This window comes from Dromaius novaehollandiae, chromosome 8, assembly GCF_036370855.1.
Source record: "Dromaius novaehollandiae isolate bDroNov1 chromosome 8, bDroNov1.hap1, whole genome shotgun sequence".
Classification (NCBI taxonomy): Eukaryota; Metazoa; Chordata; class Aves; order Casuariiformes; family Dromaiidae; genus Dromaius; species Dromaius novaehollandiae.
In genome coordinates this window covers 19,390,222-19,408,158 of record NC_088105.1, presented here as the reverse complement: position 1 = coordinate 19,408,158, position 17,937 = coordinate 19,390,222, and the positions used below count along the sequence as shown (strand labels likewise).

At 36.1% G+C, this 17,937-nt stretch overlaps 1 protein-coding gene across 1 annotated transcript in view; it reads right to left on the bottom strand.

Annotated features, from left to right (window-relative positions):
• The window catches only part of COL11A1 (collagen type XI alpha 1 chain), a 170,839-nt gene that overhangs the window by 42,897 nt on the left and 110,005 nt on the right, over positions 1-17,937 (bottom strand). Inside the window, exons 38-44 of the mRNA XM_026111218.2 lie at positions 17,696-17,749; positions 16,675-16,782; positions 15,805-15,894; positions 15,448-15,501; positions 3,670-3,777; positions 1,773-1,880; positions 670-723 (exon numbers count right to left, since the gene is read on the bottom strand). Coding sequence (XP_025967003.2) covers positions 670-723; positions 1,773-1,880; positions 3,670-3,777; positions 15,448-15,501; positions 15,805-15,894; positions 16,675-16,782; positions 17,696-17,749 — 576 coding nt within the window. The remainder of the gene's footprint in view (positions 1-669; positions 724-1,772; positions 1,881-3,669; positions 3,778-15,447; positions 15,502-15,804; positions 15,895-16,674; positions 16,783-17,695; positions 17,750-17,937) is intronic.

The following is a 17,937-nucleotide window of genomic DNA, read 5'->3' as shown; positions in this document are numbered from 1 at the left end:
AGTTGTTCAGATGTGGTCAGACTCCTTTTTCCATTACTCTGGAGAGCAAAAGGAAACAGACGGATCAGAATTGTCAAGAGGGGAGAATCTTCAATTAGGAAAGGCAGCTGTGGCAGCAGTTGAGGTTTCAGAGCTGCAGATAGGTGGTTACATGAGCAACAAAGTCTGATTAATTGCAAGTTTACTGATGGGCATAGTGATAATAGCTGAAAACTTCTATAAGCCTTTTCATCTGAGGTCTTTGCTGTTCTGAAATGTTGAAATTAGTTAAGTTTGCTCTCCAATAATTAGACTTATGTATATATATATGAAAACAGATTACTGATTCTTCATATAGCTTAACATTATGGAAAATAAGCTAAAGCTGGATATCACACAATCGAGTCAGTCAAGTTACCTTAGACACAGTAAGAGAATATATGCCTATTCTTGGTCTTTTCCAGTTCCAATGTAAAATGGATGAATTAAATTTATACAGAAAGAGTGCCTAAGAATGTACTTTAACATTAACATTATTTTGAAAAAAATTCTTATAAAGTAAACAGTAGAATGTTTTTCAAATGTGTCTCTGTTTCTGTTCATTGATGTATGCAAGGCGACTTGCATACTTCATGCATGAGCACTTTTTATTTAGGAAGTATGTATTGAACGAAGGACATTGCTACTCACGTTTTCTCCCTTGTCGCCTTTACTACCTTTCTGACCTGGTTCACCAATTTCACCCTGTAATTGAAAGTTAAAAGTTAAACTCCTCATTTAGAATGGTCTCCTTCACACCTAGCTGAAGTCAATATCACAGTATCTTTAAATGTTCCCTTTTACATGATTGTTCTGTCTGTTTTATGCTGCAGCTTCAAGTTTGAAGGCCTGACGGAGACAATTCTGCATTGATCAATAGTGTGACATATTAATCCAGATATTGACTTCTATACTGCAAAGGGCAACGAGACCTGGCTTTGAAGTATAGCACAACTGAGCTTTAAATAAAGGAAATTGTGTTCCTCATGTCACCTTCAATATGAACTAATAATGAAAGTACTCTGATTTGTAGACTAATCTAACTGTACATGACTGAACAACTGCTTCTCACTGTTATGTACAATATTTCAAAACTTCAAAATGATTCAAATTGCCAAGAAACCACGTCAGAAAAAATTGTTTTCTTTATACAATAATAAAAGAAAATTATGTTAAATCACAGAAAATACTCTCTGTTGGTCACATAATAACAGTCATTCATTATAAACATAAGCTTCAAAGTCTTTACCTTTACACTCTGCTAACTAAAAGAACAGTGCTGAATCAAATGAACATGCAACATGATCCTGAAGCGTGCTGTGTCCTAAATTCTGTCAAAAGTCAACAGGATGTCTCCGCTGTGAATAATTTGTTCTGACACCCTCAGCCTAGCAACAGCGGTTCCAAATTCTTATACATATCAAGAATGTCTCATCTTAGTCATTCAGCAAGCCAAACTTCTAAAACAGGCAAAAATCAATTTTGACATCGTGTGCTTTGATTTATTTTGCTACACTTTCATCCTTGTTTCTTTGCCAATATAAATGTTTGTCTACTAGTTCTTGAACACAAATTCTGACTTCCTGTGGCATCTGTCCCTCAGACATACTAGAGGTTTTTTCTGGGAGGGGTAGGTGGGTGTTCTTTTTTGGCAAGAGTTGATTAGTTGCCATATTTATTGTGAGAAAAGCTACAGCCAGAGGACTGTACGCACAGACCTCAGAGATGCACTAATGCCAATTATAAGGATTCACCTTGTCACCATCTTCTCCAGGAGAACCACTTGGACCAGCAGGACCAGGAAGTCCTACAGGACCCTGTACTCCATCACGTCCAGCTGGACCTTGAGGACCTTTTTCACCCTGATTTTGAAGAAAAGAAAGTCATCAATGTTATCACAGGAGACTAATGAAGATTATAGTACAGTGCAGACGGTATATTACATAGATGTAGTCCCGTACCACCCAAAGATGTTCACACACATCTGATAAAGTTTATCGTATAAAAAAGCATTTCAGCCTATACTGAAACTGTAGACCAAGAAAGATCAACTGCATTCCTCTCACAAATAGCCCTGGCATTTTATTGTCATCATATGTGAACTTCATGCCCTGCTGACTCTAAAAGAGTTAACATGAGAGATGAATTTAGACACCGTCATTAATTATTTGTTTCTCACATAACCCATTTCAATGAACGGTCATTGTCTTCCATGTCTGTACTAAAACAGCTAACCATTTTGCTGCCTTCAAAAAAATTCATACATAATTTGAGGGCACAGAAGAGAGAGAAAAAAAACAGGAAGAAGATTCTTTCTGGCGTGATAGAATCTCCCATGGATGTATATTTGCAAAGTCAGTTCATTAACTATCATCTTGGCTGCAATCCCCAAAGGAAATAACATAGTGGGTGTAGAAATGGATATGCTAGAGGCAAGAAAGGAGTTCTACATTATATTGGACTCTTGCTGGTAGATGGTTCCTTGATATCTGATTGGTTTCGAACCTGTTCTAGCCTGTACCTGGGCCTGTGCAGAAAATCTGAGCACTTCTTCTGGCTGCCTGACAGCTCCATGGTCTCTGTTCAAGTGGAAGCTAGATGCAGCAGTGAGTTTAATTCCTAAGCTCCTTACTAAACTCCCATTTCACACAACTTCTAGACAATTGGTTTGCTAATACTCAGAATCATCAGAAAACAACAAATATAGAGGTCATACTCTGTAATACAAGTCTGTAAAAAGAAAATAAAAGCTGAGGCATGCCTCTGTGACAACTGGGCAATATGGCTAAATTCATTCCATCTTAAAAATCAAAGGCATCTTGTCCTAACTTGGAGCAATAAGTGGATATAAGTTACCACTGGGGCTAAAGACACAAACTTTCTGAAACCTGATCTCAACATGATGCTGTTTTTGGGGGGAATTCAAGCAACGAAAATCTCTGCTATCCACAATTACTGGAAAATGATTTGTTTTTGTTTTTCACCCTGCACTGGCTGATGATGACTTTTCCTTTTCCCAGTTGTTTAAAGGGTAGAGTCCAAAATCATGATTTGATTTTAGGAAAACATATTTTGGGGTGCCAGAAGCTGAATTCAAGAAAATAAAGAAGAATGATGTTACCCAAATGTCTGCAAAACTGAACTTGCCTTTCATTCAAAGAAAATCTGACGAGCAGATTCCAAAATGAAAATAAGCAGGATGAGATTATTATGATGCATTATGATACATCAAAAGCTTTAAAAAAAAGACAAAAAGAAAAATTAAAGAAATCTCTCCAGAAAGGAAACCATTAAGGGAAGAGAATGCACCAGAAAATTATACTAAGTGATAGTGGAATGTGATGACAAGCATGCTTGTACTGTAATACGGAGTGGCTGGGTATAAAGTTTTAATGAAAGACTGCTTTGACAAAATATTTTTGATTATATTCACTCACTGCTGTGATTATAATGCATTTAATCCTTCTTGCGTATTTAGAGAATATGACAATAAATGTCTTACTATTTAATAATTCTAAATATAAAAGGAGTAGTGCAGGTATTCTGGGGATATGTTCAATAGGCAAATACTGGAGTGAGAAGAAGTAATATTCTGGAATAAGTAGTGACTTCTGTACTTTGACAGTCTTTTGTGACTCTGTGATTACTTACAGGAGCACCCTTCTCCCCTGCAGGGCCTGGAGGACCCTGAGGTCCAGGACGACCAGGTAGACCAATTGGGCCAGCAGTGCCTGCTGCTCCACGTTCCCCTGGTGAACCCTGGAAGGAAACAAAGAATTATAAGAGAATTCTGATGTAGCCCTGATAACTGCTGGTGTTTTTCACGGCGCAGGTCAACGCTCTTCATTTTTCATTCATCCTTCTATATGGAGGGATACCCTCAAAGTTGAATTTCCTCTGTTAGTGTTGTTTCATTGTTTCAAATCAAACTTCATTTGTAGTTTAAAATACTTTAGACAAGCAAGCAATTCTAAGACAGTTCCTAGTGGTGTTTAGTTAGCACTAAACAATTTTCCTGTGCACTTTAATGTTTCAGTGCACTCACAGCAACGTTTGAAGTCATTCTGTAGCATGCTGTGACTCTGTTTAAATAGTAGGCAATACCCTACTGGTTCATTTAATCTATTACCAGTCAAGGGCCCTTTGATTTTATACCTTTAAGAAAGACTTATAAAATAGTTAAGAAAACTGATGTCAGAGATGAGTATTTATTCAAGGTATTGCTAAATTTGCAATGTTGTCTGTAACGTCATAAAAGTTGATGGAGAAAAGCTTCCAGAAAATATCCTGGCATTAATATTTCCAGGGATAAATTACTCTGAACACTGGACCAAGGCATGGTATATTGCTAAAGTGAGATTAACAGTTGGAGAATGTGGTACTGAGTGCAGTACTAGCAACAACAAGACCAGTGATGATCATGTTAGAGATCAAAGTAAAAATGATATCCAGTGTGCCAGTGATAATTGTACTGCTAATGGCAGGAGCAACATTAAAAAAAAATGCTAAGAACTGTTTTACTGTCCTGAAAATTGTCACTAACACAGGAAACATTTAAAAAATTGTATCAGCCACTCACTCACTCACAGCCAAGCTATGTCGGTAACATGGCTGACTGTCAAGATCATCATTAGAACTTCCCACTCTAAAATCGTACTTTATAATCAAAACATTTATGACTTTCTTTTTTTCTAATACTTTGCTCTTTTGATGGCCACTTATGATGCAAAAAGATCTCTTTAGGTAAAACGTCATTCCATTATGATGCAAGATTTTTTTTTCTTTTTAAAAAGAAATTCTAAATACATCTAGCAACAGTGGCATCTATTAAATTTGTTTCACAACTATTAGCCAAACTGTGAAGAGCAAATCCTTCCTTAGTCTTTGCAAATGCAAATGCATTAAAATTAAAGGAAAAAGTTAAAGTCCTGACTGCTCTTATACTTAAAAAAATACAGATTCAATTCAAAGTCTTCTTAATTCCCTCCTCAAAATCATGTATTATTGTGGAATTTTAAGTGAAGGATTGACTTTATAACATTGCAATCTTTTTAAAGGCTAGAAAAAGGATCATACCAAAAATGTACTGTCCTATTTTAAAGCTCCAAATTCTGAAGATACTGAAGCAATCTATGTGTAACTTTTATAAGTATCTTTTGACAACAGAAAAGATGCCTGTTCTTATTCAGTGAGATTCCAGCGAGTAGATTCAGCATGTGTACAAGTGAAGACAAAGCCTGAAAGAAGTAACCTGAAGTTCACACTCAACAGTTACTTATTCAATACTAGCTTGAATTTACTCTTTTCACAAATACCCTTTCCTGTATTTTTATTAATGCTTTATACGGGTTCCTCATAATAGGAGTGTGCTTCAGCCTGTTTCCAAGACATTTTTTTCCTCTGTGTTTCCATAATACAGTAACATACTATCTTGATGCAAGAATATTCCCCATATAAAAAAAAAGAACTAACCCAAGCCCCAACTGAAATTTTAGGTCAGGTATTATGCTGCACATTGCTGCACTGATCAATAGTTTTCTGCATTTCAGTCCACTCTTGTAAAACTCTATTGAAGTATAATTACCAGTTCAAAGTGTGATAAAGAGGAGGCTTGGGTGCCATATTTTTAGATAATGACAGAAAGCATTAAAAATCTAATGTTGGAAATGATAGGGAAAAAGATAGGTGCTGTATGTGGGAAAAAACACTGGAATGGTGATTTCCAAAACATATTTTTACAGCAAACAGTTGCAGAGAGGAATCATTTTTACTCTGATACTGATATGTCTCACTTCTGAATGAATCATATGGTTTTTATTATTGTATTCCTTTAGTTGTCTAAAGAATTTTTTTTTGTATCTGAGACAACCAAAGCACGCGTAAGTGAAAACTTAGTTTCTGCCTTCCCTATTGGTTCTTCCTCTTGTGGCAGTGTAGGTGTTGTGCAGGGTTTATGGCCTTTCCATAAGAAACCAATGTTTCTTTTAAATACGTAAATGTGCCACAGACAGAAGCTCCATAGCCTTTCACAATCTGAGCTCTGCCTGTATGATTTCTGCTGAATTGAGCTCAGTGGAGAATGACTAAGTACATAAAAATCTACATTGCTCTAAAAACACAGACGTACTTAGGTTGGACTGATTTTTTCTTGTCTTATTTACTGCTCTATGAGTGCGGATGGCATATACATTTAATTGGCAATGAAGGAGGAAAAGGAGAGGAAAGTAATACTAATAAACTAATACTAATAGACTCTGCTACTAATAAACCTTTCTAAAAACATACAAGGGCATACATAACAGTATAGATTAGAACTTCTACTCAAATAAATGGAATTTTAGAATCAAAATGCTAACTTTTGGCCAATCCATATTTGTTTATTCTTTAGTCGAAAGTTATGTGCAGTAGTGTTTTTAAAACCTTTTTGCAAGCTGGGTTAAATTCCAAACAGTTATCCTAAGCCAAAGATCTCTATAACTCATTAGCAAAAAATGGACACCTGGCTGGTGCTGCATAATAGCAACAAAATGACAAGGAGCAAAAGAGTTTGCCTTAATGTTTAGACTTGAATTCTTAATATTTCCTTGATCACGTGGGCAGATTCTGGACAAGCATGCTTCCACATTTGTTCAACGGATTCATGATGGTAGCAGAAGCACAGGAAAAAAAACTCCTATATCCTGATAAAGAGGTTAACTGCAATCTAACTTGCTGCTTCCCATCTCCCCACAAGAGTCAGCAAGTGCAGGGAGGCGGATGCATGATGCTGTCCTGGCTAAAGGCAGGGACTGGCAAATGAGGGAGCTCCTTTGTGGTTTTTTGCACCATCAGTGGCTGAGAACTCCAACAGGAATTTCAGCTTTGCAAGTCTTGATTCTTCCTGAGGATTCAAGATATACATCTTTGTTATTTCCTTGTGGTGCTTCTCAGAGTACACAGGGCAGCATAGGAACAAAGACAACTGAGTATTCTGTTCCACTGTATTCTAGCAATGGGCTAGTCTTACTCTTACAGGTCTAATGGGAAGGATGCTCCTTCCTCTAACAGAATCACACTTAAGGTTGAAACAGAGAAAACAGGCTTGTGTGAACCAAAAACAGTGGAGATAATGTATTTTGCTGGTTTAAAATCTTTTTTTACTAAAGGTAAAATTACCTTTATTGTTCTATAACCACAGGATTTGAACATTTGCTCCGCTGCAGAAGTTAATTACTACTATTTTTCCATTTTAAAATATAGGTTCTATTTTATTGGAAGCAAATTATCTTCCAAGTTAAATCACAGGATATTTAAATGATGTAAAACTTGAAGGATTTATATTATATAGACTTTGATATAGTTTAATATAGAAGAGGACTTTGAAAAGAGTCTATTCTTTGTTGAAAACTTTATTATTTATGCTTGCATTAAATACAGGTACAATTCAGAACTTTTAAAAATTTGGCATAATTATTATGAAGCACAGACTGGGTTAATTGCTTAATATATCTTTTCTTATGCTTCCATAAGAAATAAGAAGAAAAAACTTAATTTAGTGGACTTAATCTGAAGCATAAATAGTTCTATGAAAAATAATTGAATAATTAAAAAAAGTCTATTCTCTGCACGCTATTTGTGTCACTAATAAATCATGTCAGAAAAAAATCTGTAATGTCATACTATATAGTTATCATGTTGCTTAGTGGAAGGCAACTGTTTTAGTTTTCTGTTTTTTTCTTAAATAAGATGAAAATATGAAAGAAGATTTTAAAATATGAAATACAGATAATAACAACTGGAGGAAATATATTTTAAAAGGAGTGGTCACATGGCCCCTTATAAATATTTAAAAGATACTGTAACCCTCAGAAAATGGGCTAGGCCCAACTGCATTTAAGGTCACAGTCAAACTCTGAGCAGATCCAGCTTTGTGTCTGCAGCTCCCAAGTACTTCACTTCTGTTTTCCTTCCAGAAAAACACATCACCCTTCACCAGAATTATCCTCCTCTAAATCTTCTCAGTATCAATAGGCAAGAGGAACATCCGTCTCACACTGTGACACACTGTGGAACTTCAGTAGTGATGCTGCTGAACAACCATCATGCTCTAATTTCTTTCTTTTAACTGATAAAATTGGCAAAAAAGATCCAGTCTCTCCTTCTTCCATCTATCAAATCTTTTTTGACACTGCATGAAGAACAGCTATTCTAACCTGCTATTTAATTACCAAAAACACAAGAGACTCCATGATCCAACTCTCTTTGTGTGACAGTCCTCTACGACTACTGTTGGGGTTAATTATATGACACAGCCTGCAGCTGTCATTCATGTAACTGGTCTAAGTAGTATGTTGTGTGCAATTCATTTTGGTTTCTCAGTGTCACCTTTGCTGATTGCCAAGTAGGAGAGCTGATGGAAGATTACCCTTCCACAGGAAAATTGACCTGAGGAGGAGCAGCACATCCGTCCCTCCCAGAGCAGTGGGGGAAGCTGCCCCAAGAGCGTGTATCCACATGGACACAATGGCCCTGCCATCCTGCAAGAGGGCCTCGGGTGCTACTCTAACCGCTAAACACCATGGTGGTCAGAGAAGGCTGCTCTGTAATGGTTTGTAATCCTATATGGAGTACAGCAGCTTTCCTTCTAATCCCTACATGCAGGGAGAAAGTTTCATTTTCTGTTGTTCCCTCACAGTGAAAATATATGCTTTCAGCATATGGAGGTACAATTTCTTCTTAACACAAAGAGCCTAACGCTAGACTTCTTAACCCTTTTGGGAGCTAAATCACTGGCTCTTATCTCACAAATCTCTGTGACCTATTCACTTTTCTGGAGCTGAATGGGAGATGCAGAGTGCTTGAATGCAGTAGTAATATCAAGATGTTAATTCCACTTAAATTTGTAAATGACTTTAAATTGGGATTACTGTGCTGCTGTCTCTAATAATATGATGAACAGCAGCAAAGGTAACTTTCACAACCTTAAATTTTCTTCTCTTTCTCATTCTGAATCTTTTCGCTGCCAGTATTAAAACAGGATGCTTGTAAAAATCTCATCCATTTTGAAGTCTATGCCTCACTAAAAACACTTCTAAAGCAAGATAGGTAAGATTCAGGCTGAATTTGTAAATGAAAAATTGATTTGGCAATGGACTTACTGGAAACTGAGAAGCAGAAAGAGCTGTCCTCTTCTCCTAAATCATTTAGATCTTTCACATCATTTCAGCACTGTTAGAGACTTGTTTGCTGTAATAATATCTTTCCCTAGCTTTTCAGCTTGACACCTATAAGATAGCTTATAACACTTTAAAGTTATTGGTAATCTCACTTTTCCAGATGATCTACTGGAAGTGGTATATCATGGAATGGATAGGTAATAGATATTGTAGCCTGAGGCTCTGAATAGGCATTTTTCTCCCATGTTTAAGCAAGATTAAGTTTGGCTACCTTTTGGAATATTGGAATTTGCCTATAAGGGCACAGTTTGCCACTCCTATCCATGGCATGCTTTTCTTGGACTGATCCCACTGGTGTAACTGGTACTGCTTCCATAATTAAGGTGCTTTTCCCTCTAGATAACTGTGGCAAAACAGAGTGCTGAATGGTTGCTGCAAATGCACAAAGCTGAACAGTTGCTCTAAACCATTTTGTCAATTATTTCAGTAAGACCTAATTCTGCAAGACTGTTCAAATGGTATTTGTGCAGGAACTGTAGATGATTTTATCTTCCAGGTGATTTTTTGAAAGTCTGCATGGATGCCTGAGTTGAGTCCTATTTCTGCTTTTTTTTTTTTTTTTTAACTTCCTAAGACTTCAGTGAATTCAACAACAACAAAAAAACCACTTGCCTGCAGCCATACCACCATGGTCTCTGATCCTGTCAGATCTCATAAGCTAAACAATTTTAGGTCAACTCATCAGTAGGATGCAAGAATAGAGGGGAAAAAAATATAAGTAACTCACAGATCTTCCCTACATCAGACAGCAGACACTAACAGTGGCCATAATTTCTGCTAGCTCTTTTTACTCAGCCAACCTTTCACATTTATTTTTGCATGCATTTTTATTTGTCGCACTTAAATTTCACATGAGTCATGAACAGGAAATACACATTTTGTTATCAAGGATCCTCTTATTTCTCTGTGAGAAAGACAGTATAGACTAGTATCAAAGAAGAACACATTAAATTATAATCACAACTCAGAAAAGCATTTTGGGCAGGTCCTTAAGTCTGTTCTTCTTTAAGAAAACTTTCAAATACTTGCCTAACTTTTAAAACTTGTTGAAATAATGCTGTGAATGATCATTTGATAGAGGGGTCAGTGCAGCAGAAGCAGAGCTGCTGCCAGTATATATATGTGCTGAATTTCTAAATTCTTGCTTGTATCTCAGCTTTTGCTGTTTTTGTAGGAAATCTGAGAAAGTTGTAACTAAAGAGATTCAGTTTCTTTTACCAATTTTTTCAATGCCTTGGCTAAAAAAAATAGAAAAATTATGCAGAACAGATGAGATGATAATAGTCTCTTCTGATCTTCAGATGTGTGAACCGTAGTTCTACATTCTCTTCCTAAATTTCTCTCTTTAACTCTATGCTTATTATCTTTTTTTGTCACTTTGCCCCTGCACTATGAAACAATCCTCTTTTGCTACTAAACTCCCTACTAACCTGTGATCTGTGGTACTCACATCCTTGAATCTTCTTTTTGTTAGTGTGTTTTTTTTAACTGTTCTACAGAATCGAAATACTATGTTTTTGTCTTGTATTTCTCCCACACAGATTATAAGCTCATTAGTGACCTTGTTTTTATCTCACTTTCTGTGAAGAGATACATAATTTATAGGCCTTGTATGCATTAGGTAATAGTAACAATACTTTTTACTGATGGTTTACTGATGCTCAACAAGTGAACATCCCCATGACTGAATAACGTTATCAGATAGAGGAAGATAGCTCTAATTCTGGCAATGCTGCTAATTGAATAGCCTATAGCTGGCTTATTCACAGTCCCATTTGGGCATCCTCTCCATAAATGAGCTAATGAAAAATGACTGCTTGACATTCCAAAGAGCTTTCTCTCATCAGCATTCTATGCAGTAGTATGAGAAGGGAAGAAAACAAACAGAAGATAAAGATAGGAGATAAAAGACAACGGTTAAAAAAAAGAAGAAAAAGACCTTGCTCTGGAGTGCATTCATGCATCTCTTTCTTCTGTCCAAATCCCTCTAGGCACAGTAATTGGCATGCACAATATTTGGAATAGTCATTTGTTTGGTATGCTTGCAGATGTAGGCACTAGCCAAATAAAGCTTATGATTGAGTATATGTGCTAGTAAGGAGCAATTGGTATTGGCGGGGAATTGGAGGAAAATCATCCACTGTCATGAATCTTATTATTATTATTATAAATGCCAAATGAAGACTCCCCTATAATTACACTTCCCACTACTGAATGTACCCTCTGTTGCCTAAAAATAGACTGGAAAGTATTTTAGGACCATTTGATGCTTATGGTACTACTGTGAAAAGAGTGAGCTATTGTGGTGTAATTGTGGTCTTTGCAGATGTACAGAAATCTGGTATTAGGTGCATCTATGCATCTTTTTCACTGCAAGGCGCATCCAAGATAAGAAGTTAGTAATGAAAGATGAAATAAAACAAAAAACCACTGAGGACTTCTGGAAAACTTGTAGGTCAACTTGGTGTTGTTTGTGCCTCAAATATCCTGTTTGAAGGGGTATTATTCCTCAATGAAGTCCACAAATACTTGGCAGAAAAAACACTAACGAAGTCACACCCTGTACAAAATAGAAAATGTCTCTTTCCACTATGCCCAAAATACCTGCTACTACTACACCTATTTCTCAAAGAAAGATTGGAGAAAAACATGAAAAAAATTCTGAGCTTCCTAAATAATTCTTTGTCTACCTTACCAGGAAGTGTGACCCCAAAAGGAATGGACTTGTACAGTGAACTCGTTGGTACTGTGCTCCTGACACCCATATTATGTGTATTTCTGGGGTATACTTCATGCTAGCTGTGGTCTGACACTGAACTCCCATTAGCGGGAATGTATTAGAGGTAGTCCTGGAATTTCATTTCTGGTTTAGTTTCACATAAGAAGAATATAGTTCATGTGCTACAAGACCACTTCCTGGTATGAACCAAAGCATGGTAATTGGGGGTGATTGAGACATGCACCTCAAAAAGGCATTGATGTTCTGAACTAAAATACTAATGAAGAGTCACCTTATATGAAATAGAAAAACATGGAAAATTTTAATTTAAATCCAAACATGTGTATATCAGAATTCAGACAACTGTAACACGGTATTTGCTTTTGCCTGACAGGCTTATGTGAGGTGCATTTATGAGAAACTACATGACAGTAGTGGCATGGCTACTGTGTGAATGGCCTGTCTGGGAAAGTGGGGTGTGCAAACATGTCAGGAATGCTTTCACCGCATGGCTTCTGCATGCTCAGAAGAGTTTCAGTTCATTGCACTTAAGCTAACTATCTGCTTGGAAGCTGAGTCCAGCCTTAGCTCCTCTCTTAATAGAAAATACAGACACGACCTTTAGATTGAAGAGACTACTCTGGTCTGTGCTTTCTTCTTTCTGATTTATCTTTTCTTCTAACAGTTCAGTTTCATTGGACGGAGTGGGATGGTCTCCCTTTTGACCCTCCCTACTAGCTTCCGCTTCATTCCCAGTTACCTGAATGTTTGAAAGCCTGAAAATAGAAACATGATGACTGTGTGAGAAAAGATAAATAAATTGTGTGTAAGTCATGGTGTGTGGGGGAGTGGTGTTACGGGAAAGAGTTCAACAGAGGGCTTTTTTTTTTGTCTGTTGGGATACTTCTTATATTTCATATACCATATATTTTTAATGTCAAGAAAATCAAGGATGCCACAATAGATTGAACATTTTTATCCATGCAGATGGGCTATTACCTCCCTGTGGGGTTACACTGACCTCAGTAGACTTCTGAATTATAATTCCCTGTTTGTGCAGATCTATTTATCAGATTCCAAACACAGATCAGAAACATTTTATATTGCAAATAATTAATAAAGCAAGGGAAATACCAATTCACAAGTAGCAACTGTGTGGAAATAGTCAGGTTACAAGCTTTTTGCTGTCTTTTGTTGCTTGTGTTTTGAATTTTATTGGATTTGATTTCTTTATCTTTTAGTCCTTTTGATGGCATTTTTAAGTGGAACGTATTACTAGTTATGCATTACAGCTGTCAGTGTAGAGAACAGGAATAAGGTAAAAGAGTCAGAAAGCTCAGGAGCTTTATTTCAGTGCCTTTGAGAACGTGCAGGTACTGCATTGTGTTCAGAAGAACTGTACTCTAAAATGCAAGTTTTTGATTTAAAGAAGAAAAGTTTAAAGGTATTAAGAATTCAAGAATTAATTTTAAGAATGCAAGTACCAAGTATTAAGAAATCAGGAATTAAAGCTTAGAAGTATGCTACAGCAGATCTTTTCCAATCATATAGAAATAATCCAAAAGCAAGAACTTTTCTATTACCTTTTTTTCCCATTTAATGCATTCTAATCTCAATATGAATTGTTGGGCTATAGGGGAGCTTTATTTTTGAAATACATAGAATTTCAGCTCCTCTGTTACTTTTCTGCCCAACAGAAATGGCTGCCCACTTCAATAGCACTGGATGAAAGAGAGAGCTCAGTTGACTAGATGGTTGTCACAATCTGCACACTTCACATTTGGAAATAAGTGTACCATGTTCTGAATCTCAGTGCATCCTTGTAGAACTTCATTTGCATAAAAACAACAAAAGGTAGGCTACTTTAAGCAGGTACCCTCTTTCAAATACCTCTCAATTGATAATTAGTAGAAACTGAAGTGAAAGAGGCAGGAGAGGTATAAATAGTAGAAGTTCAACCATGAAACAAAAATCTAAATGTAAATAACTGTCAACCCTAGCAATATCTAGAAAAAATCCACCAACATCAGTCAAGGGAGAATATCTTATTCTTTTTGAAGGATAAATACATGTCATTGCTTTTTCTTCTATCTTAATCGTAAAGGAAAAACAACACAAAAAGTTGGCAAGCATACTTTTATGCATATGTTGACACTAAAATCTTGGGAAAGAATATTACTGCATGCCAATTAATTTTTTGGAGTACACTCCCAGACTAGTTTGGTAAAATGATTTTACACAGCTATCATTAGCCAGGCAAACCTCATTTGTAACAGTTTCACTGGGCCTGTTTTTAAGCATGGTCCACACGAGAAGTACAGTGAAGATAAAGCCTTCAAAGCAATGGGTGGTTTTCAGTAATGATATTTTTTACAGTTCTAGAATAATTGTATAATGCATCATCTCCTTATCTATTCATAAGACGGTGTTGTTTATGGGCCACTCTTCTTTTCTTGCATGATCTATATTCCCATGGATTTCAGTGAGAAATCTGGAATTGTGTTTTACTTTTTTCTTAAATAAGTCTTTTTTAACGATGCTCATCATACTTTCTTAAAGTTCTTAAGGTTGCTCTACAATTTTTCCTCCTTCCTACAGTATCTAAATTTCCATTGAAAAATATTTTTACAGTGAAGCTTATACAGCAAAAATAATGGTATAGTATGCCTGCTGCTACATGGTTCACTATACCAGTTTTAAAGCACTTTGAAATAGGATTAGGACATGTACCTTTCTTTAAGTCTGTTGAGTTCTCCAGACCTAGGGTGAAAAATCACAATAGATTCTGTGAGCAGAACCTATTGAGATTTTTCCAGCATTTTTTGTGTCAGATTATAAATAAATAAAAAAATTATAATAGCTGTGGAACAAAGTAGACTGTGCGACATTTTCCAACTATGTAGAAATCACAGAAGATGAGCAGAAAACTTTCTTTTTTTATATATATATAAAACTTTCTGGTATCACAACTTAAGCAAAAAGTATCTGTTTCATAATGAGTTAAAATGAACCAAATGGTTTAAAAGATTAGCTGCAAGAGTAAAGTTGAAGAATTAATCACATAACATTTTTAAAAGCTAGCTTAGGCTATGCAGAACACCAGCAATAGATTTGACATTAGTTGGGTCAACTGTATAAGTGAACTGCAGTTGTACAAAGGGAACATAGTTCGATATCCACTGTCTGTAGATTTTCCACTACCAAAAATCTCTTTCATTTCAAAAATAGCTTCCATAGGTGGCAAGCATTGAGCAACAAGTCAATTTTATACCTACTGATAGCAGCAAGCTTCAGATATGCACAACCTTCACATTCCTTACATGATAGGCTCATTATTGTGGGCAATTAATAGAAATAAATTATTGTTCACTTTGAATGATATATATTCGCCTGCTGTTTTATGGACTGTGATCAAAATATCATAGCATGTAAAGAATAAAAAAAGTTACTATATAATACTGTCTATGTGTCCATAAAATTATGATGTTTACTTACAACTGGGCCAGGTGGGCCTTGTGGACCTTCCCCTCCTTTCAGACCAGCTGGACCCTAAAAAATGGAAAAAAGAAAAAAAAGAAAAAAAAGGCCTGTCTCTTAAACTGGAAAATTCAGGAGTTATTTTTGCAACGTATGTAACAGGAAGAATGTAAAAATCCTAGGATAAGCAAGTCAATAAATTCCTTCTTGATTCTATAGCCAATGACATTTAATACTGTTGGTACTTGATTTGTGTTCTCTTACTGCATTCATTTTTTAGCACAGTAGAAGGTTTCATGAAATAAGACTGTTAATTCATTGTTCTCTTGTATTTTTATAAACATTGTATCAGTTTCTCTAGTGCTTATATCATACCTGAGCTCCTGGAAGGCCTCTTTCTCCAGGGAAACCACGGAGACCTGCTGGTCCATCTTTCCCAGGAATACCTTGAGGGCCTGGGTCACCCTTTGAAACATATTGCAAGTTGATTAAATAAAAATTTTAAAAAGGATAACATTAGTCATTAAATGAGTGGTGAAAATGAAATACCAGACCCTGATTTATTAATAACAGAAAAAGATTATGCCCCTGCCTCTTTACCCACAAGCTCTTTTATGATCTTCACTACTCTAGTTTATCAATATGTTTAAATTTTTAGCACGCTTTAACAAACTACAGTATTAGTTATGGCATATAAATAGTGAAAAACAAAGCAAACCATAAATTGTTTTGAAAGATATATTCATAAAGAAAGTTATGATGTCCATTTAAAATGAATGATTGAATAAAATTATATAGTAATTAGATAAGCATTTTTTTTTCTTTTTTTGCCCAACAGTGGCCAAAAAACAGGCTAAGAGATATATTTCATCAGTGAAATTGTACCATGCAGCCAGTATTACATATATCTATCTATATCAAAATTCCCATGTACAATTTTCCACTTAGATGTGAACATGTCATTACTATGTATTTCCACAGTAAAAGTGTGGTATATGTACACTGCCTTTTTTTAAAAATTACAAAAATGCTAATTATTGGTTCAAGAGAATTCTCATTGTTTCAAAGAGAGCAGAAGCAGCTCTGAAATAGGAATCTTCCAGTCTTTGAAATCTTCCTCGGTGAAATGTGTCAATCACAGTTTTGTTTGGTACGTTCTGATTTTATTCTGTATGTTCTAGGACAATTAGAAATGTCATCAGTTTATCTGCCCCCTCCAATTTCTTTCTTGAAGCCACATCATACCTTAGCACCTTCTTTTCCTGCAGCACCTGGGAGGCCTTGTTCACCTGGTGGGCCAGGAGGACCCGGATGACCTCTTTCCCCAATTGGGCCAGTTTCACCAGTAGGACCCTAAGCACAAAAGTAAAAACTTCTATCATCTTGAGGTATTTAATGTCTTTTAGGGGGAAGGAGGAGGAATCTTAATATCCAGCTGTTCTGAGTGTCTGTTACAGAACAATATGTTCATTGGTTAGCATACATTCCTCACCTTCCCCTCCAGGCAAAGCTGACTTACAAAATATCTTTATCCCATAAAATAAATCTTTCATTGCATTCTGCCTGCAGACACGTCTATACAGCTTCCAGAGAGTGAAATCCTGACCTTGCTCCTTAAGCAATGAAGGTTTAAAAATACAGTGCTTATGCACATATGAGAGGATGTTACAAAAGGACAGTGGACATGCCTCTGCCTGTCTTGAAACACTGTTGTTTTTCTGAGTAATATGAATTGGAAGGTAGGAGAGTTGAAAGATATCTCTTCAGATTCACTGGCAGAAAATTTTCACTGCTGGAATCACCTAAAAATGCTCAGGGAATTCAAATACCTAATCCACTAATTTTACTGCAAATAAGTAAGATTAGATCAAATTAAATTTTGACAGTGAATCTCTCCACAACCTAAAAATGACCAAAATTTGGCATCTGCAAAAAAAGCCACATAATGTATTGTTCTTTCTAAACGATTTCATGTTAGAGATCTCATTTTGCATTCTTGACTTCTGCAAACCATGAAGTTTATGATCACATGAAGAAGACATGACATAAAAAAGCGGAATGGTAACCCCAATGTTTGTATATTTTGTGGAATCACTGATTGCTAAGTACATCCTTCTAAAACTAAAACATATATTGATGCCATCAAAGTTGATATATCCATCAATATCTTCTTTTTAATGCAGCTTAAAACTGCCTGATGCAGTAGCTGTAACATAACCATTAAACATTAGTATTATAAAGTTAGATAGGAAATTGAATGATGTACCTGAGGGCCAACAACACCACCAGGACCAGGAGGACCAGTTTTTCCTTGGAAACCCTAAGAAATAATCATAATATGCTATGTTACCCAGGACAAGATAGAGAAGAGCAAAACTGGTATCTGTGCTGAAATGGAGAAAGGGAAATTCCATGTCACAGGTTCCTTCTCTCCAGGAACTAAAACTGCAATATACGTTTTTCTTGTGTATGCTTAGAAGTGAAATACTGATTAATCTTTCTTGGCTC